General features: G+C 35.7%; 1 protein-coding gene across 5 annotated transcripts in view; it reads right to left on the bottom strand.

Moving 5' to 3' along the window:
* Positions 1 to 21,952, bottom strand: part of CNTN1 (contactin 1) — a 251,088-nt gene that overhangs the window by 65,823 nt on the left and 163,313 nt on the right. For all 5 annotated transcript variants that reach the window (XM_035544261.2, XM_035544262.2, XM_050710799.1 and 2 more), the window contains 7 exons: positions 13,673 to 13,802; positions 10,327 to 10,499; positions 6,177 to 6,272; positions 4,945 to 5,151; positions 3,613 to 3,709; positions 3,277 to 3,458; positions 1,939 to 2,063 (listed from right to left, as the gene is read on the bottom strand). In XM_035544261.2, the coding sequence (XP_035400154.1) occupies positions 1,939 to 2,063; positions 3,277 to 3,458; positions 3,613 to 3,709; positions 4,945 to 5,151; positions 6,177 to 6,272; positions 10,327 to 10,499; positions 13,673 to 13,802 (1,010 nt within the window). The remainder of the gene's footprint in view (positions 1 to 1,938; positions 2,064 to 3,276; positions 3,459 to 3,612; positions 3,710 to 4,944; positions 5,152 to 6,176; positions 6,273 to 10,326; positions 10,500 to 13,672; positions 13,803 to 21,952) is intronic.

Genomic DNA, 21,952 nt, shown 5'->3' with positions numbered 1-21,952 from the left:
TCACGCCCATTCCCATTTCTTCACTTTTTTTCAGTGCCTGTGTTCAGAAGAGAGTCCATCACATAACATTAAGGTACTGATGAGATTTTCTTTTTATCCCTGCTACATTTCCATCCTTATGGCAATGTACATTCACCTTCTTAATTCTAAAGAAAGAAAGAATCAGTGTCAATATTTTTCTGGAAAAATCACAGCTGAGTGGCACTAGACGGACACACCTATTCTTCAGTCCATTGTTACCATACCAGTTCAAGCACTACTGATACAGAAAAAATAAACTAGAAATTAAATGTTTTATGCACATAAGTCTTTTTTCATTGTGGCCAGTGTTCAGAATGTTATTCTGTATGTATATTTTTTTTACAACAGTAAGAGGTCAAACCAAGTCCGAATTAGATATGACTTTTTCCAAAGATTCTTCTGGGAGATAGTATAAAACATTCTATGTTACTCTTTATATATATATATATATATATATATATATATAAATCTGTAAACCAAAATAAAGCACTTGATCTATTTCTAAAAAAAAAAAAAAAAAAGTGTATAAAAATGCTCAAAAGGAGGTGGGATATTTTGTAAATTATAAATAGATTTCAATTGTTTTTTGAAAGACCATGTTAAAAATTCTTCTTCTTGTCAAAATTCTTTTGAAATGCTTTAAATTTGTATATGAGTCACTTGGAGTGTGTGGAGCATTGGAAAATTAAAGGAATAACATTTATCTGAAAAAATAATAGATTAAAGGACTCATATTTCTTGTATAGTTTTATTTAAATACATATAGATCAGATTTTTTACAAGGAATTTGTTTTGTGCTAAATGAAATACCTAATTAAAAATATATGATTCAGAAACAAGCTATATTCGCAATGTAATTTAAATATTTTTGCTATTTTCCATTTGGAAATCATAACATTAACATACAGCATAGTCTGGTGGTGTCTTACTGGAGAATTACACATTGCTTTCTGTAATCCAGTATGTAGATTTTGTCAGTGAAACCCAAATGTAGTGGGGACTGTCAAGTAATTTGCTTGTTCAATTACTTGTTTGTAATAACTGCAGAAGCTTAGTTTTTCTTCTGGTTTAAGCCATTTCCATATGGCAGATGGTGATATCCCTATTCTTCCTCCAACCTCCTATTTTTTTCTTACAATACACAGCCAAAGAAACTCTGCCTCATTGTATTCTTTTGTTTGCATACCAAGACCAGTGTCACCACAGCTCAACAGATGCAGTCTTCTACTCTGTTCTTTAGTAGCTCATCACACAGTATCAGCAAGGGATATTAAATGCATGTTGAAATGCCTGGGCTGAAAATCTACTTTGTTAAAAAAAATCCAGAGCAATAAACTTAAATTATCAAACGGTACTCATTTACACTTCACATCACCTAAAAGAATGGAATTTTGCAATGTTCTGTGACTAGAAAAAATGTGAAAAAGCACATGATATAGGAACATCACTGATCATTGTAAAATGATTCTATCTCCTTGTCTGCACTGACTCCATTCCATCTTACATTTTTTAAAGATGCATTTATGTCTAATGTGGTAAAAAGGATTATTTTTAGAGAGAAGCTGATGATTTTTCATCACCTTTTCATCTAGGGCTTCATCTAGAGAGAAGAAAATAGCATTTACTTATAAAGGACCAGAGAAAAAAGGAAAATCCACCCCCCAAATATGTGGTCAAAAGACAAGGTCAGAATTCAGAGCTGAATACTAAATAGTGAGAAAAAATGCATTTCAAAACTGATGAGAAGACTGACACAAAACTTTCAAAAATAGATTTTAATCCTTAATGCATGTGGAAGCAGCAGAAATTTGTATCATTATAATTCAATTTCTTTTACTTCTTAATAATGCATGCTTCAAAAAATCATTTCCATCAGCTAGCCTATCAATCCTGCATTACCTATGGCAGTATACTTACCGAGGCACCGTTCTTCAACCATCTAATTGTTGGAATAGGCTTGCCTGTAGCTACACAAGGCCAGTAGAGGTCACTGCCTATATCCTTCTCTGTGTCATTGATATGTTCTACCCACTCTGGAGAGGCTGAAGAATAAATAAAACACAAAAACAAAACAAAATATGATGCCTTGTAAATATAGCAGATCTGTGCTTAACTATCATTATGATCTATTAATTCCACTGCTTTTCCCATGATAATTAACAGGCATAATTATAACTTAGCAATGCATCAATATACCAGCACAAGAAAGAATGAAGTGAAGGTGTTTCTCTTTTACCGCATAGAGCCAAAATAACTACAGCTCATTTTTTAATGAGCATAAAATATGAAATTGTAATAATGGTTCACAAATGTCCAAGAGATATAAGATGTTACCAGTTACAGTGACCTGTGGATTATACAACATGTAAATTATTCAGTAATGTCATATAAATGGTAGTTAAATGACATGAAATTGAGCAAAGACAGTTAGATACTGAAAGGTTTTCTAAGAAATATTCTCTTGGCTCAGAAAATATACTTAATAATATGTAAAACGTCCCATTATTTTTGCTCTTGCTAAGCAAATGAATTAATTTATCAACTTAAAACAAGCAGTAACAATCTTCCTATGCCAATTTTGATTTATCCCAATGAAGTTCAAGTGCTTAACTGAGGATCTTAACTCAGATGATGTTCTTTATTGCCTGTGAAATGAGACAGAATTCTTCTGAAGTGAATTCAGATGTTATACAGAATTTTTTCATGCCACAAATTGTGGTGTAAGTCTCAGTCAAGGAGTCTGAATACTTGAGATGTTTCCACTATAGTTGTAAGATAAATTTTTTGGTCCCTCCTTTAACCAAATGCATGAGAGGAGGGGACATAGGAGTAACAAAGAATTGACTGTAGCTAATATGAGACAGAGCTAAGATAGATAGAAAAGACAAAATGCAGAAACAAGAAAGCATAACAAACCTAATGGTCTATTTTTCTTCCTGGCAGTTCTTTCACTTCAATTACTCTAAATCTATTAATTAATTCCCATTATGCATAATTATATCAATACGAACACACATTGCTGTCAAGGTGTACATGCAGCTACCATAACCAGGCAAACTGAGCAGTTGTTCAATTAATACATGAATGTTACGCTTGACATTCAATCCACGGGCTTTGACTTTGTTTTATTAACTCAAATAGCAGTGGGTCAGGATGATGTAATGAGTCAGCACTGATATCAAGTGTGAAAACACAGATACTTCCAAAATAATTAAAAGCAACATAGATCATGAAGAATAATTTTTTTCTACCTACCTTGCACATAAACTCTTGCTTGATGTTTATCTTTTCCTTTATAGTTTTCAGCCTCACACTCATAAAGTCCTTCATCTTCATACTGAATATTAAAGATCTTAAGAACTGCACCAGACATGCTTATCTCAGCAGTGGCTGGCATAGGTTCAAGGTATTTACTCCATCTGAGTTCAGGAACCGGACTTGAAAAGGTACAGTAAAGTACAAATCAGCATGTTCTAGAAGTGGCTGTTAAATTGCAGACTACAAAAAAGTATTTGATGATGAAACATATATTTTTGTTCCCTGAAATATGAAAGCAAACAGTGCTCTACAATAACTTTAGTACATACTTACTTCCCAAGAGCAAAACACTCCAGTGTCACATTTTGCCCCAGGAGAGCATACGTCTCCTTGAACTTCACCTTGATATCAGCAGGATACACTTTTGCACCTGACATGAAAATAACAGATTCTCAGAAAATGCATGGTAGAAACAAACATGTATTAAAACTTCCACAGTTCAAGAAAACCCTTTTTAAAATTCCAGACAAAAGTCTTCATTAGAGTGCATAATAGCCTTGCTGTCTATGAAGTCTTATGCAGCACATAGTAAGGCAGAATTGTTTTATTCAGCAACTAATTGTCTCTGGACAGTAATGTCTAACATTTTTTTACAGTACAATACTTCAACAAAAACTCATTTATTAGCATTTGGAGCATGATGATGTCCTGTGTGGGGGCAGACAAAAACCCGAGCCTCTATTTTTCACAGATTCTTTTACTGGATGAAATATTCTGAATTATTGTGAATTTAAACTCAGTATTCTCTTACTAGTGGCACAAAGGAGCTACATACAGCTTAATGAGGGCACAGGTATGTAATGTAATCAAATCTACCTACTGGTGATCTCTGTGGGACTCCTCTTGCAGTTCTAGATGAAGATCTCAGTGTGAGTATTGGCCATGGAAAATTCGGACAAAGTTCACTGATTTGTAATCACCCAAATTCAATCATAGTTCTTTACTGTAATATGGGAAATCTAACAAATATAAGAGGCACTGAAATCCTGATGATCAGTTTATAAGACTAGTGACTGACAGTCTAAAGTGACAAAAGAGAAGCCGGTTACCACTTGCAAAATATGCAATTTTCATGAAATGGCAGAGGCTAATCTAGCACCAAAACTGAATAGATAGATTGGATGGTGAGATGCAGGGCCTTTAGGTCACCATTCAATAGCAGATTTTAACAGCCTGAAGGGTTTTCCATTTTCATGGGAGATTTGTTAGAAACAAAAAACAATCCTGAAACTGTTTATTAGCATCTATATAAAGTTTCTTCTTTCCAGTCATACCCTTTTGAACCATTGCCAAGACCATAAAGTATATTGAAGATTTTGAGATGAGTACAGGGGCTTATCACATAAAAGAGATGGAGAAAACTCTGTTCTCAATTATATGAAAGGAATTTTGTGAATGAATCCAGGGAGATTTCTTGCACAGAGTTCTCATTGTGGACAGCAATGATTTGGACCTCTATATGTGGAAAACCAAAGAGCATATGTACAGTAGCCGTTAGGACTTGCCATGTAATTCTTCTCACAGAGCTGAAAATAGTTATGAATGAGCAAAATTAAAATACAAATTGAACACTGCATGTACATAGTATTTACAATAAATACTTACGATCGGTCTGTGGAATAAGTGGAATAAATTTACTGAATACACTCTTTGTTATCGAAGGGCTGGACACAAAACATGAATAATTGCCCTTATCTGATGCTTCTACATTTGCAATGTAGAGATTGCCATTTGTCTGGGACACAAATCGTCGTTTGTCCAAAGTGATGAATACTGGGAACTCATTTAGAAGCCAGCGATAACTGAGGTCATCTGGAGGAAAACATTTTCTAGTTAATATTAAAAAACAATAATATCGGCTAATAAACTGTGGAATGCTCTCTGCATATGAATTACCGCATTCTGATTTCTAGCTAACACATCTTTTATTTGGGAAAGGCAGCTATAGAAGCGTGTTTACTCATACACACATCTCAGTAGCCAGCTGTCAGCTGTCTACACTGGACACCAGGGTGCTGTTCCCTTGAGTCCAGACCACTGGTCACCTGGTCCCCTTGGGCCCAGCCTTTCCACTGGAGTGGGAGTGGGGTGGAGAGGAGACGTGAAGCTGTCTTGCCCTGACCCAACTGAGAAGCTGCGAAGCTTTTGTCTGCCTTGTCATTTGGACAAAACCTGAGAATATTTTAACTAGAAATATGTCTCAGTTCTTCACCTCCTTACAGTACTTAGACACAGTATGAAAACTGAAATGTTATCCTGTTTGACAAGCAATGTATAGTAACAGAGATGCTAGCAGCCAAGTTCACCCCTCATGATGGAATTGCAAATGCTTGAGGTACAGGCATAATCCCTGTAGAGCTCTTCAGCAGCTAACGCTGAGAGAAAGGCATTTCCAGAGCTTAAATTATCTCATCTATGACTCTCTGAGGGTGCCTACTGCTGTTCCATGATCTTAACAGGAGCCATGAACATTTCTGTTGAGGTAAGTTCATTAGGTGGAATGAAGCTGGGCTTTGTCCAAGGCCAGCAGCAAGTCTGGGATGACACAATGACACAGTGACATGTACTCAGATCTTCTGAGTGGTACACCAAGGCTACCTTTCATTATCCAGATTAGTTTGAGTCATATTATTTGCAATAATAAAAACTGTCTGAAAATTCAACCATGTCCTTTACATATGTGCAAGCATATATTCAAAATAAAAACCTAACCTAAACACTGATTCTCAAGCTGCATAAAAGTTACTGTTTAAGGAAACTTAAAGGAAACTTTTAAAAATAACTATTCTTTTGTCTTTTATTCTTAAGCAACAGGAAATGAATCACTGCTGAGTTACCTGGGTAGTGGTAAGGAGGCTCACAAAGAAGCACTGCTCCAATACCTTCTCGCACTTTAACCTCATAGCGTTCCTCAGGTGGAAAGGGATCCAGATCTAGTTTAAAACAAGGTGGGGGAGGAAAACTGTGTTTTTCACTACCATAATTTTTTTTTTAATTATTTTCAGCCTGTAGAGATAAATACAGAAATACAACAATATATGGCAGATAGGTATCTATGGATGTATTATGCCAGTTTTACTCATTTTAACTCTGTCATTAAGTGCAATGAATTTTTTACAGTATTTTAGTCACCATAACCAGAAATTCTAGAAAGAAATGGTGCAGATTGTACCTCTAATAGTAGCCAAGTGAGGTACATTGGAAGAAGGAATCCCAGGAAAAGAAAGTAAAAGGTTTGTAGGTTACCTTTTAATTGGATTTTCAAAAATGTGAGTACTGAGCCATAACTTAATGTGGCTGTCCTCCACAACAATTCCAGCAGCAAAGGACTGGTAACAGTTAGTGCAGAGAAATCTTTTGTGCCAGAACTTTGGGACAGAAGTGGTTCAGATCTCAGGAGAAGCCTTAGCTGACACTTTTAAAACCAACTGCAGCATGGGTAAAGGGACTGTTATAAAAGGATAAAGAAACACATCCTTTGTGGAGCTACCCATCATCCCACAGACCATGGGAGAACAGTAATGGTATCTGGAATGATAAGACAAAGAGCTGCCTAACAGCCTTTAACTAGGTCAATAACTGTACTTTGCTTCTTCTTACCATTCTCATTTTCTGTATCCAATCTGAAATTAAACTATAAAGACCTTGAAGAAGACAATGCCTCCTGTGAACCATCAATATACCACCAACTGCAGTGAAGTTGTAAAAATCCTGATTACTTATATTATAATATTATAGCATAATATACATAATATAATTATATACATATTATATATTATAATTAAAGCATAATATTAATATGCTTTATCAAATGCATGGAAAAAAACTCAAGGACTGTTACATAAGTATCTACGGAAAGACACCTCTCCCAGCTTCTGAAATGCTAATCTTTCTTCTGCTCAAACTGACCAGAAGATAATATAATCTTCCCAGTGACTGTCTGGATCTTTTCATTAGACAGTACAAGGTAGGCATTGATATGGGCCATTCTAAGGACTTCTGATGATTATTTAATATAATTTTACCCTGTATCTTAGCACAATGTATTCAGTTCTCCACAAGTGGCTCCCAATTCATTTAGAATATTACTCTTTGTTAAAGAAGAAATTAAGTATATCAGACTGACTTAGTAAGAATTAGCAATTTTACCAGACAGGTTTTGTAATCAAAGCCAAAGAAGCTCTTTACATAGACTAGAATACCTATATTCATACAATATCTATAGTAGGTCGAGCATATTCCTATTCCATTTGTCAGCATGGACCTTACTACACAACTACTTCTCTTTTCAAAATATTGACTGTTCTCTTCTGCAAACATCTATTTCCCTTGTTGCAGATCTTTTCATCATCTTGTAAACTTACTACTATTATTCATTTCTATTTTCATTGGGGCAGATTGGTTTTTAAAATGTTGCAGAAATAGGAAAAAATTATAAATGACAATCATTAGAAAGAAATCTGTTGTTAATTTGATACTTCGCATTTGGAGAGCGTGGGGTTTGACGAAAGGAAGACCTTTCACTGCTTTTTAGTTATTTTAGCTATTTTGCAATTTACATTTCAAATCTAGACATTTTGTTTACAATGTTCTTTGACTAACCTTTGAGACTTTAGGACAGTCACCACAAATTTACATATAGCAGATAGGCTAGGCAATTTGTATATGTAAAATATATGTCTGTTAGTACGGAAATAGAATGGTCTATGCCAGGTGCAGGAACGTCATACAATTATCGAGATGTAATTGTATACCTTCTTCCCACTTATGAAATGCTCTGAACTCTGATTGGGTCTTGATGTCTACTTTGCATAAGCATTACTTGGTTATTATTCAATAATTATAATAAGCCTGATTCCATGAACTCTTAATTGGAAGACATTCATTTTTAGTTAGAATGAAAGAATTAGCATAATCATTGCACTCTTAGAAGCATATAGCTAACATCTAAAGAGTATGAAAATTTCTCTTCATTGTCATTCTTGAAGCCTCCCTGCTATGAAATTGCTATATTTTACTCTTCTGAAAGTGTTTTTCAGCAAATAGAATGGTATTTCAGCTTGTGATTTTGCTCAGCACACATCAAAAAGCCACTAAATATTCCTGTAGGATAAAATTCCTTCCTTCAGGAGTACATGTGTAACAGTAAAAACAGATTTTATTGGTTAAAAAAACATTGGAGATAAAAAGAATTGTTTCTTTTCTTCCTGGAAGCCAATCCAGATCTACTACAGACAGTGTTCCCAGATGGGTTAATTGACATAAAGCTTATGAGAGTGTGACTTTTGCACCATAATTTCAGCAAATTTGACAGTAAGACAAAAATAAAAGGTCTTGCTCATTTACAGACGGGTGAGATTTTCTTGAACTCTTCTAAATGTTTGTTTCTATTTTTCAGTCAGTTTGCACAAGCAAAAGAACAAATAATCTACTAAAGATTATTTTTCATATTAGTTATAGAAGCTCTATATTTAATTCTTTTGAAACTATCATAGCGATTATTAAAGTAAATATTTTTCTTTAGAGATGATCATAAAAAGAAGAAAGGAAGAAACACAACAGTGTAAAGAAGAATTACAGTACCATTTTTAAACTAGTATTTATCAGTTTACAGGTATCTTTTCTTTTTTTTTTTTTTTTTTCCTATTCTTTCCCTCTTTGCCCAGTTATCATTTGAATATTTAAATATTGGATATTAGGATTCTGTTCAGTATAATTGTCCAGTACACTAACTACCAGTGTTCACTTCATGCAATTTGTGAGCTGCTAGTCATAAAAACATGCCCTGGACTGTTTTGATTCTACTCATTTTACCTATTATATGTATTTGTTTGCTTTTCAGTAGCTGCAGCTATTGTCATAGCTCTTATCCTACTGGTTGTTCAGGACTGGCACCACTGATGCCTGCTTTGTAGAACACCATGTATCTCTACCACTGAATAAAGCAAAAAATATCCTGTAAACTGATTTTTTATGTTATCCCCATTAGAGAGAAATAACAACCTGGTGTTCTATTCACAGTAGAATATACTCCAGCTAAAATACAGACTAAGACTAGATCAACTATTTACAGCCCCTGAGCTTCCTTGAGATATGAAGTCCCACAGTATTACAATGAGTGGCAGAAACAGAACTTTTCACTTCATCTCTCATCACAGTAAGGAGTGAAACACCGTAAGGAGCGAAACTGTTCTGCTGATGGAGACTGCTGAAAGACAAGGGGCACTAAGCACTTAATGTCAGAATTAAAGGGCACACAGAGCTTTATGAATGGTCACCAGATGAGTGGGTTCCTTTTCTGTTTTCTTATGAAAAAAATATTTCCAGGAAAAAAAAGCACTTTAAGGAAAAAAAATAATAATAAAAAATCCCAAACTGTCTTCTGTCAGTAAAATTTTCCATTAATCTTCACACAGTGCTTCAGTTCTTTACAATGCATCCATTAGATGACAGTGTATGTCTGCACATATGGAGGCATTCGCAACACTTGTTCATGATCATCTGAAGTTGACAGAAATGTCCCCCAGCATGGTCTTCACCCAGCCCAGCAGTCAGGGAGCACACTTTACTACCGAGTGCCATACCCTCCTTTCTGCAGGCACCCCACTTGTACTTTCACTGCAGCAGTGCCTGATCACTTCGTGCCACTACTAGTGTCGCTCTTTAGTGACAATTTCCCCTTTGGTTCTACCACAATTTAAAAAGAGTCTGGGCATTATTATCTCAAGGTCTGGTTCTGTGAGTCAGTTCAACTAGTAATTTAATAATAATTCACTGAGAAGGTTGGAATGCCAGCTGAATGCTAAACAACATAAAATGTTGATAAAACTTATCCTGTGTTGTTCTCTGCAGACTTAAGACACTTAAGACTTCTTTACAGAGTAATACAGCTACAGAACATGCAAGCAGAAAACACTGAAGTGTAAAACATTGGGTATTTTGAGGTAACTGTAACATTTCTATGCTTTGATGTAAACATTGGCTTACATCCAAAACTCAGAGTTGCTTCACTGCTTCTGACAGTTCCAAAGATATTCGATACTACACAGACATATTTTCCAGCATCCCTTGATTTCTCTGGATTATTGATAACAAGTCTGCCTCCCACCATACTGTAGCGATCCTTTGTTAAATCGATATCCCAGTTGTTGAGTTTCCACCTATGAAAAAAGAAAAGCCAGACGTAAGATTTGGCACCCAAAAACAAACCTAGTAAGCAAAATGATTTGAAAAATAATTCCTAAATTGTGATAAACTATACAGGAAGTTATTAATACACTACTATGTATGCTTTCAGTTTTTCCTCAGCAGGAGCCACAGATTTGGTGAACTTTATAGGTGTTTTAAATATAACAGTCTCAGTCTGCTTCAGCCCTATCAGAGATGGGACATACATTAAAACTTGATCCATGTAGTACCAGACACTTGAGCTGCCTACTGATGAGCTAGCTAGTGATCAAGCACTGGGACTGTAAACATATTGTCAAATAGCTACTTAAGGCCAAACTGGCTAAGGATATACTTCCTCTGCACCTTTGAAGGTGAGATTTTCAGGACTTTTTTGCACAATTGCTATAGGGGATGAAAATGTTTCATAAAGCCTAAACTGCTAGTGAAGTCAGCACAATAATAGTGTCACACCTGATTTAAGAGCTGCTTCTGTATTCAGAAAATTGCTAGATTCTCCCATTTTAATCACTGTAAAATTCTGCAGTGGGTCTCCTGAGTTGCTGTAACTTTTCCTTCAGACCACAAGAGAAACTCAGTCGATGAAGTCTGGCCCTTAACAACTTCTATTGATTTCAAGAAAATTACAGTACAATGAGTGTGAACCGGTATGCAAGAACTTGTATCCATTACAGTTTCCACAAGGGGGGGCCCACAATCTTCTTTGAAAGGAATTACACATTTACTGAGCACAAACATGAAAAGCTGCAACATTCATGATCACAAAAGTCTTGCAGTGTGGATTGCTTTTTGTACCAAGCTAAGCATAGGCACTGCTTTTTGAAAAAGAGAGTGCATACACTATGTGTTCCTTCCTTATTGAAAAGTTGTACCAAAATATACAGAATACTCTTTTGGAAGCTGAAGGAAACCACCAAATTAATTAATTAAATAAATAATTAAATGGCAGGCTTTTCAAGATGCAATAAATAGTATTTAGCTTTGATACAATTTTAGCAGTATCACTCTTCAATCCTGTGAGATATTCTACACATCTGTATTACAAATAATAAAACCCCTGTGCAGAAATACCTAGGAATAACTGTCAGGAGTACAGCTTATGCTGCAATGAAAGAGCATAAATCACATTAGGATTTGAACTTTAGCAAGGGGAAAGGGCCATCAAATACTGAAAGGAGAGTGGACGAAAGCTTAAGAAAAAATGTAAATTAAAAAACGTCTAAAAGAAGACTAAGAAGATAAATGGTCAGAAACAACAGAAGTGTCAAGAAGGACTTATATTCCTCCAAAACAGGATATTTTGGCTGAAAAGCTATTGGAGGGCTAAGAAATGAAGACAATGCATTAAGGCAGACTGAAATAATGGCATCATGAAAAAAAGAAAGTAGCCTTGTCTTGCATTGCAATTATTTTCACAACAGCTATCAGCAATAATTGTCACATCCGCTTAGATACGTGGAGGCTGAGGGGAGGCCTCATGGCAGCCTGCAGCTCCCGCACGAGGGAAGTGGAGGGGCAGGTGCTGAGCTCTGCTCTCTGGAGACAGCGATAGGACCCGAGGGAACGGCATGGAGCTGGGACAGGGGAGGGTCAGGCTGGGTGTTAGGGAAAGGTTCTGCACCCAGAGGGTGGTTGGGCACTGGGACAGGCTCCCCAGGGCGCTGGTCACATCACTGAGCCTGCTGGAGTTCAAGAAGTGTTTGGTCAGTGCTCTCAGACACATGGTCTGATTTTTGGGTGGTCCTGTGTGGAGCCAGGAGTTGGACTCAATGATCTTTACTGGGCCCTTCCAACTCAGGACATTCTTTGATTCTATGAGCCTAGATAGAAGAGTTCTGGAGATGCAAGACAATTCTTCCAGAGTGACTTTATTCATTTAGATTTCACAGAACTGATAACAGATAAAGAAGAACCCCAAAATTTATGTAGAACTTATAATCACTATCCATATGCTATGTGTACATAGCTTTTTGCAGAGAGTGGGAGTCTGGATGGACTGGAAGTGATGGGTATGTCTATTTGAAAGGTTCTGAATTTAATTTTATGTGATCTCTCCACACTGCTACATGGCTTCCAGTCCTCTCCAAGCATGGGGACAGCAAAGAAGTGCAACAGCAAAATACCATGTAGAAAAGCTTGTAGAGATTGTAAAGATACTAAAGCCAGAGATCAGACTCAAAAAGGGTATCCTAGCTGCCCCTCAAATCCTTCAGTCACAGGTGATTCTGTATAAGTAGACAAACTATAAACATATATTACTAAAAAAAAAAAAAAAAAAAAAAAAAGAATGTAGACTAGCTAAGCTGTTTTGGTAGCAGAATCCCAAAGTTTTGACCATGATTGTGTAACAGATTTGAAAGAATGGCCAGCACACAACTGATTTTTTCTGTCTTAGAAACATGAATGAATTTCAGGAAGACAAATAAGTTCAGGACCAAACATAGGATAATTTAAGGAAAAGTATCTTTTTTGCTGACAGGAAATTGTGCCTGACCTTAGTTTGATGACAACAGTTATCTGCCCATGACTAGGTTGTGAATTAGTCAGGATAATGACAACCTTAAGTACATTTCTCTATACATACAAATAGAGCAGATAATTGAGTTTATTGGCCTGAGATCTCACAATGAAGCAGAACTGCTCTGTTAATTACAACATAATTATCATGAAAGAGGCCATATGTGTGAATTTTATACATTCATGACAGTCTCTTTACAACATGGTGGACAAAGAAGCAACATAAGATGTAAAATATTCAGGTTCAACACCAGTCCTTCTTTCAGAGTAAAATAGGATCAAAAAGCTATTCTGATTCAAGAAGAACAAGGACTTGAACTCTAGTCATTCCTAACGTAAGATAGAAAGATTGCCTCTTAAGTGCTGTTTAAAGGTTGCTTTTTTATGTTTTGCCTCTGGATCCGTATTCCTTTCAAAAGCTGAAAACATTTAACACAACAGGACTGTAATATTTTCAAGACTGTCTAGACATTTTCGCAAATTTAATCCAGGTTGATTCTTACTGAAAAAAATAGCAAGTCTACCATTTTTTTCCTGTTAGGATAATCAATCATTTAATACAAAAAACTTAAATACTCACGGAGTAAAGAACACAATAAGACCTGACAATTGAAATACAAGAGATTACCTGTAAGTAGGAAAAGGAATTGCTCGAGCCCTGCAGTTCATTGAAACTTGTCCATCTGAAGATTCTTCTGGATATATGGTATCAATGGGTTGCTCCTCAAAAACAGGTCCATAACCTTTGTTTCCTTCCTCTGAAAAATAGGTAGTTTGAAAATTAATCACTTATTTATTAGTAGTCAAACTGAAGAGGAATTTACAACACAACTACTGCACTCAAAATGCAAAGGCTAAATAGTGAGCACCACAAAATCAAGTTTTATATGCATCAGGAAAACCAGAACAGTGTGGATAATAGTAGTGCTGACCTTCCTTCACTGACTTCTTCTTCAATACTGTCCTCTGAGAACAAATGTAAATTAAACTATGTTCCTGTGAAACTACCTTCCCTTTCTTCTGTGCTGGCGTCATCATTATTTTTCATAGTTTATGCCAGACTTGATGTACATAATTACGAATCGAAGATATACCCTTTAGAAATGCAAGTCAGACCAGCTTATTTCACAGAGGCCAACAAATTCTCATCAAACAGGTTCAGATGCAAAACAGCAATCTAAACATCAAATGTCATTCATCTTGCAACCTAATCAGCTCCAATTGTTTCATATATTTGGAAAGAACACATACAAAGTATGTAAATACATACAAAGAACGTTGGAGATCACAGCTGAGAACTGCATTGTTTCCAGAATGTAATTCTGTCCTTCCTTTCAAGCTCAGGTATGTATGTTAACTCTTTTCCCTCCAAAATAAAATAAAAATCCCATGCCAAAAATAATTTAAGTTTGTAAAATTAAGCAGTTAAAGGTGAGTGAATGTCAAACAGATTTGGCAACAAACTACTGTGTTTTTTTAATCTTTATCCTCCATTTGATGATGCTGTTGTAAAGGTTGCAGGCTCTGCCTCCTCCTGCTGTATTCCCTTCTCCTTTATCTCCTCCCAGTGTATAAGGCTGCTGCTCTTTGGGGTCTGTAAAAGCAAGAGCAGAGGTGGGAAAACTCCGGGAAAATTCTGCTCAGCAAATCCAGGATGTAACTTTTTTTTTTTTTTTCCTGTGAAAACAGCAAATATGCATTCTTGGTATAGAATGGCACTGGGAGAAGATGGTGCATGCTCAGTATAGATATAAGTTTTAGACAACATAGCAGTCATTCTCACAGGTCTCTGCTGAGACTAAACTAATTTACAATTTGGACACTTGCAAGTCAAACTCATGGGAAAAGCATTGTAGTACGTGTCTGCTTCCAGGCTCACTTTTCACTCCAGTTTAGAGCCCTGTTCCAAATCCTGGAAATGCCAGATACCTTCTGGGAGATGACAGCAAACATCTTGTAAGATAAAAGAAACAAACATCGTTTTCCTAAAATGATCTGTAGAGATAGTTGAATCTTTTTAGCTTAAGAATTTCCCAAATCAATGGTTAAGGATGGAAAAATCCTAACATTTTGCAATAGTATCTGTGCTGCCTACAAAAAAAGCAGTATGTCTTGTAATGTTACATTTTAAAAATCTCCACAGATGAACACATGAACTGACAATTTAGCAGATGAAAGTCCTTAAATCAAAGTATGATATTATACTTATCCCCTTAAAATTCTTTCCTTTGTTTTTAAAACTTTTTGGATTAAAGTAAGCAGGTCTTATGAAACCTAAAAGAGAAGGTAGAATCTATCTATATAATTAAGTAATGTAAATTATGTCAGTATTAAAATATCCTATATGCATAAAAGAATCCTTATGCATGTATTTTATTGTTTGTAAGTTCACATTCATAGAGAGATTCTGGGCTACAGAACTAGCAGAAAACTGCTATTACATAAAAAATTAACTCCCCTTCCTGGTCCAATTCTGGGTAAAAGCACTGTTTCCCTTGGCGACAGGAACAGATCCAAAGGCACTCCTATGCAGTGATAGGTACAGTCAGGCAACTTCATTTTTAAAACAAATTAATTTAATGAGAAGAGAAAGCTTTAAAAGAAGGAAAGAAGAGCAACCAGAATGAAATGCAGAGCTTTTGAAAAATGGTTTGCTTTCTCTGATATTTTAAAGCACAACACTATGTAAAAATCTATGTATTGCTAGATCAAAAGAAGTCAATTCAGACTCTAAAGGCAGAAATCATGTATTTGCTTAGAACCTTGAATGACTGAGCCACAACCCTGACAGCAGTTTCTGTGCAGTTCTTAAATATGAATATAGAATAACAATGGCCTCTGGCAGCAAATCACCGTATCATATGCAGCTGACTGTTTCCGCCATAGGACTCAAATGATGTTACAGAGCACTTAGGCATTTCATGGCATGCATTTTTAATGCTTCCAGCACTATTAATTATACTGAGTGAATGTCTGTTTCTCACACCTATCAAATATGCTTTGTAATGGCACTTCTGCTGCCATCTATTATGAATTGAGTTTCAGATGTCTGGCTGAGCGCAAAAAGATGAGCAGGCTGCGTGCCTGCCAAGTGCGGCACCCAATAAACCCTTCATTCTCAATCAAAAGTTGCATGCAGACCAGTAGTATGTAAGCAGCATGAGGAAGAAAAAGAAGAGAAAGAAATGAACAGCAAGAAGTTTTCAAACTTTAGTGGAGAAACATGCCTGTGTGATGGAGTTTGGGACCAAAGAGGACACTAAGAGGACAAGGGAAAAGACCAGTTGATTGATGTTATGCCTACAAGAAAAAGGGGGAAAGGAAAGGTAGGGAAAAGAATAAGGAAAAAAATAAGAAAAGAAAAAAGAATAGGGAAAAGAATAAGGAACTGTATGCACTAGATAAATTGGGGATGAGAAGTAAAGCACATTTTACCTGTTCTGGTCCTGCTTTAGACAAGAGGATGGACTACATGATCTCTCAAAGACCCTTACTGACCTATTTTCTGAATACTGATTAATAATATATATATTAATAAAATATAATATTTTAAATAATTATTAAAATATAATTTTAAAAATATATATTTTAATAAAATATAACCTTCTGGTTATATTTTAAATCGGAGCAAAAGCAATCATCCAGTTCTGACCATTCAAGGCATTCTTTGGTGAATTCTGTAAATGAGGTTCAGAATTTTCAACAAGGCTAAAAGGTATTACAGGGTCTTTGTGAAGGTCAAGAGAAACTCTATGTAACTGATGAGATCGTGGATCCAGCACAGGTACCGATGCTACTGGAAGATGGCCCTGTCCCCCTTCTCCAAGCAATACTCTCTAGCTGTGCAGTGCCATTTTCCCTCTAGCCCTTTCTGTAACACTCCTCATGGTTGACTGACTACTTAGGAAACTAAAGGGAGTGGAAATCTATTCACTTCTACCTTTCTGGGTTAGTTTTCTGCAAGTTTAGTGAGGTGAATTTGTTCACTGAAGAAGATCTGTGCTGCTGCAAAGGGAGGAACAGGGCAGCACAGCATAGAATAGGAGCAGGGGTATTCCACCTTTTGAGTAAGAAAAGTTGTCTTATTTTTCAAAACACCTGAAAGGACCACTGCTTGAATAAGACATACATCTGAAAGACCACTACAAGATCAGTTACAAAATTGTGTTAGTACATCTTTACTTCCTTGCACAAGCCTGCGAATAATTGTAATATAAAACATCCAGCACTCAGAAAAAGATAACAAAAAGATACCTGAAAATAACAATCAGTAACAACCTAAGGTAGTAATTTTCAAGTCACCTCATGAAATTTCATCAGAAGTAGGAAAAGGAAGGCACAATAAAAAGGCCTGTTCAGTGTATCCAAATTCTTTATATATTTAATTTAGGAAATGTCATTTTTTTCCATATTATTATTTTTAAAACAAACTAGCTTTCAAATGCCTTAATTTTGCACTATATAAACCAACATAAGAATGGAGAAACAAATAGTTTTTCCAGCTCACATACACTCCTGTTGTTTTACTTAGGTCATGGAAAGTACAACTGAAAATAAATCGGTAGCTGACCATCCATGGGTCAGTCCTCCTTGGATCTCTGTTCGCCTCCTATCCTTCCTCATGTCCTAACCACTTGCCCACTCAAATGTCATTTCTCTCCTGTCTCTCATGTCCATCTCCTCTTTGATATGGAAATTATGCTTATAGTTACTGTCTTTAAAGGTACTGGAAAATTTTAAATACAGCCACCATATACTTCCATGCTTTGTGCTTTATTTCCAATAGCCTAATCACTGTCTGTTGTTGTTAGAGAACATATTTCATTAGTTCAGTATTTATTTTCATAATGTAATTCTATGTAAATTTACTAATTCTATGTACTGTTGTAACTACACTGACACTAAATTACTCATGTCAGGTACAAATTTGGCATACATTTAACAACATAGCAGACAAATTTTGACTTGATTTTTAAAAGATGAATGCAGTTACTGTCCATTAAAAATACCCTAAATTATCCAAGTAACTTTTCAGCTTAGCCTACAGGTCTTCACTTAATAATACGCTTGTGGAAACACTGTTCACTAGAGGGTCTCTTTATCTTTATCTCTTTTATCTGTGGGCCTGCTGCAGACAGGAAGGAGGTTGATTATGGATGGGGAGAAGTATGGGCACTTGGGCAGCTTGGGATTTGAGGATCAGGAGCCTGAGAGGTGGAAAAGATACATGGTAAGAATTAAAATAATATCTGAATTATTTTATTTGTTTTTCAAACAATTCCTTATTCCTTTTTTTTTTTTATCCCCCTTGAAGCAACATATTTTTGTGAAATGACTCATTACTAAGAATTTCCATGACTGTGTCCCAGTCTCCTGCAAGATGTACATACTCATATTCAGGGCAACATACCTTTGATTTTTTCACTTTCATTTTCCCAGTGTATGAACTTCAAACCTTTTAAAAACAGCAAATAATCCATTTTTCTTTTATTATATATATAAAAAAGGGTGACTGATTACCTGATATTTCTACCTGATCTAGGTAGATCCTGCGAAATCTACCATACCAAATCATACCAAAAGATGTCTTTTTTGCAAAAAAAAAAAAAAAAAAAACAAAACCACCCTATGAGTAAGACCTCATTTTTTTTTTTTTTTTTAGTAATTCCATTCCGAAGTCTAATGATGCTTAAAATATATATATATTTAAATTTTAATATCTAAAGGTCTTTAAGTTTTGGACCCGTTTGTTGAACTTCCTAATTTTAATGAAAATTCTGATATTAGATCTGAGTTTCATCTTCTGTTATTTTACCTACCTCTTCAGTCTTTCCTCTTATAACTATGAAATAATGAAGAAAAATTGCATCAAGAGCACTTGTTCACAACTGCTCATGTTGTTCTTCATGTACAATGGAAACCTTCTATTTGCATTCTGCATAGTATTAAGAAACCTGCTATCATAGACAATATATAATCTTGAACTCAAAACATCAATTTCAATAGGTTAGAATATATAGCAAATAATTTCTCTGTTGAGAGAGAGCATCCATATCACTTTCAGGCAAGTCAATTAATTTTATTATCAGCTAATTCAGTCCCTTCAATGTTCTAATTTATTTTGAAAATCGATTTTACTCACAGATTAAGGATAATGTCATGAAGCAAAGCTGATGATAATTATGGAAACTGCTGTGCGTGTGTGAGCACAACCAGACAAGGAAGTTAAAATATGTAGTTTATTAAAGACCATTGTGACCTTTATTTATTTATTTATTTCACAGAAGAAAACAGCTTTTTAACAGTGCGTTATTTTTTTCCCCAATATGGAACAGTAAATAAAGCCTAATTGTTTACTTTTGTCTTGTTCTAAGCTATGAATTGCTCAAATCACATATATTTTTAGGGATTATTTTCTAATCTGTGTGGCAAGGAACATAAAAGGCTTTAAAAGGTTTTTCTTATGGATACTCTGGGTTTGCAGCACTCCAGTGTACCAAACCTTAATGCTATGACAGAGAGGAGATAAAGTTTAATAAATGAAGTGATAGCAAGAATAAGTATTCCTTCTTTCATTTTTCTTTCTGTTCAGTCTATTTGCTTGTGTACAGTAGCAAATTCAAATTTTGATGTTTGGAATTTATCTTACAAAATTTTGAAAGATAGGGATTTCATCCAAAGCAGTCATATACTTATTTTCTTTAGGGGGACTAGATAAACATTTCCAGCAGGTAATTCATCCCATTCTCTCTTCATCAACCACAGAGAAAACTTGTATCACATACCTAACCTATGGATGGTTAAAATAAAGTGCTATGAATCTTCCCATAGCAGAGTCTGGATTTACTTGACTGTAGCTGTGCAACATGACCTGGAGTCTCCCAGGTGAGCCTGCTGGCACTGAACCCAAAAATAAAGCCTCCTCCTGGAGCTGAATGTTCTGAAGTTGCTGCAGCACTATCACTAGCAACAAAAGCTAATGACAGTTCATCTCCCATGTCTTCAAGTGTTAAGAAGACTCAGGAAGCAGGGGACAACGATGGCATGGCCCAGCCCTACACCTGCTGTTATACAGTTGGCTTTACTTGTTTTGCAGCAGCATCTAGAAAACTCCGCAGAAGGTCAGGGAGCGGATGGTCAGGCAATACATCAACACTGTACTACAAAAACAGTCTTTACCCTAAAGAAATTATTCTTCCACTCCAGTGCAGCACCAGAAGTGCAACTGTACTTTCTGCTTCTTATTTGTTCTGCAGGGCTCAGACACCCAAAGAACATGGAGAAGGTCAAGCATTAAGAGGTAGCATTGTCCACGACATATTCAAAAATGTAACAGTTTATCTGTTCCTTCTTAGCAAAAATTTAATAATCTCTACTGGAAGCCATACAAATATCCTTTTTTTTTTTCCCCAACAAACCCTAGGCAGAAATGTATTGAAATAGTGATCTTATCAACATATATAGGAATAAAATATTTATTGCCTGCAAAGATACTGTATTTGGATCTATAAATAATAAATCTTGAAGTATAGTTTTAATCTATAAAGTCCATTGGGGTAAAGTTACCATCTCTCTGGTATCTGCCTTCAGGGGACTGTAAGGTCTGTAGGGCTTTCCCAAATCCATTTCTAATGCAGAATATAGTTTTTGTATTAAATATGACGTTAGATATGAAAAAGGGTATGGATAAAGCTGAAGATATGAAGCCAGCAATTTTCTATTTTATAATTTAAATCAGAAAAAAAAAAAAAGGATATCTGGACCACACAAACTTCCCTTTTTGCAGAGCTAGAGGGGACTCTATTGCTTCATGTTTTGCTCTGTGAAGGCTACTTCAGCATGTCAGGGTATGTTCATTTCTCAGAAAAATCTAACTGGCTAAATTCCAGCCCAGGGAATGAGAGAGAGATTGGCCCACGCTACTGCTTCTCCTGAATCACAGTATGGTGGTAATGGACATGTTAATATGTTCAATTAGTCACAAAATTGAGAGACTAGCAATATGAAGTATAAATAGCATGTATAGACAACACTGCCAACAACAAACCAGTTTCCCATAAACAAATCATTTTTCTGCAGAAATTAACTGCCTGCAACAACCTATCCCAGCAACCTCATCACGCTTCACGGACCTGAGAAAATGGCAACCCTGAGCATCTGGCACAGCACGGCTGAAATACAGGATCCTACTCCTGCTCTGTACTGAGTTTTACAGAGCCAAATCAATTTTTAATGACTCCTCCTAGGTTCAATCATGGTTTTATTTTTTTTTGTTTTGTTTTGTTTTTTTCTTTTCTCTCCCCTCTATCAGTTGGATAATTTCAGAGACTCAGGAATTTTCTGAATTGGCACTGATGAGACAAGACTTAGCCTCTGGTGCATTGTTTTCCATGGCTGTAGGAGTTAAAGGACCAAATTCAAGTATAGCAAACTGCCTAGAGTAAATTGCCTAAGACCACTATGTTTACTGGTAGATGCTGCTAATAATAATTACACATTATTTTACAGTTAACATATAATAGCCACCATCATCCAAATAATCTGTTTTCCTCTGCTCAGGGCCAGTTGCCACAGGTATATAGAGAGCTACTTTCTATATGATCTGAGACACTATTTTGTAAGGAACCTGAAATTTACTTGTTTAATAACTTTGTACAGACTTCTGCCTGTCTTTTCCTTTTTTCATTTTCACATTTTGTGAAATCAATTCTCTAATCTAAATACAGAAAAGTGGAAGAAAACCAACAATTCTCAAGGAGAAAAGTACATTGTAATTTTACAGTTAGTCTTCTATGATTTCCTTCAATGGCTCTCATTCAAAGATAGGGCATTAAACCATGTTAAGACACCAGCTTATCAGTGCATCTTCAAGTTGTTAGTATGATAATAAGCAAATAAGTAACTTTTA

This window comes from Cygnus atratus, chromosome 1 (genome assembly GCF_013377495.2).
Source record: "Cygnus atratus isolate AKBS03 ecotype Queensland, Australia chromosome 1, CAtr_DNAZoo_HiC_assembly, whole genome shotgun sequence".
NCBI classification, from domain to species: Eukaryota; Metazoa; Chordata; class Aves; order Anseriformes; family Anatidae; genus Cygnus; species Cygnus atratus.
This window is presented reverse-complemented; position numbering and strand designations above follow the sequence as displayed.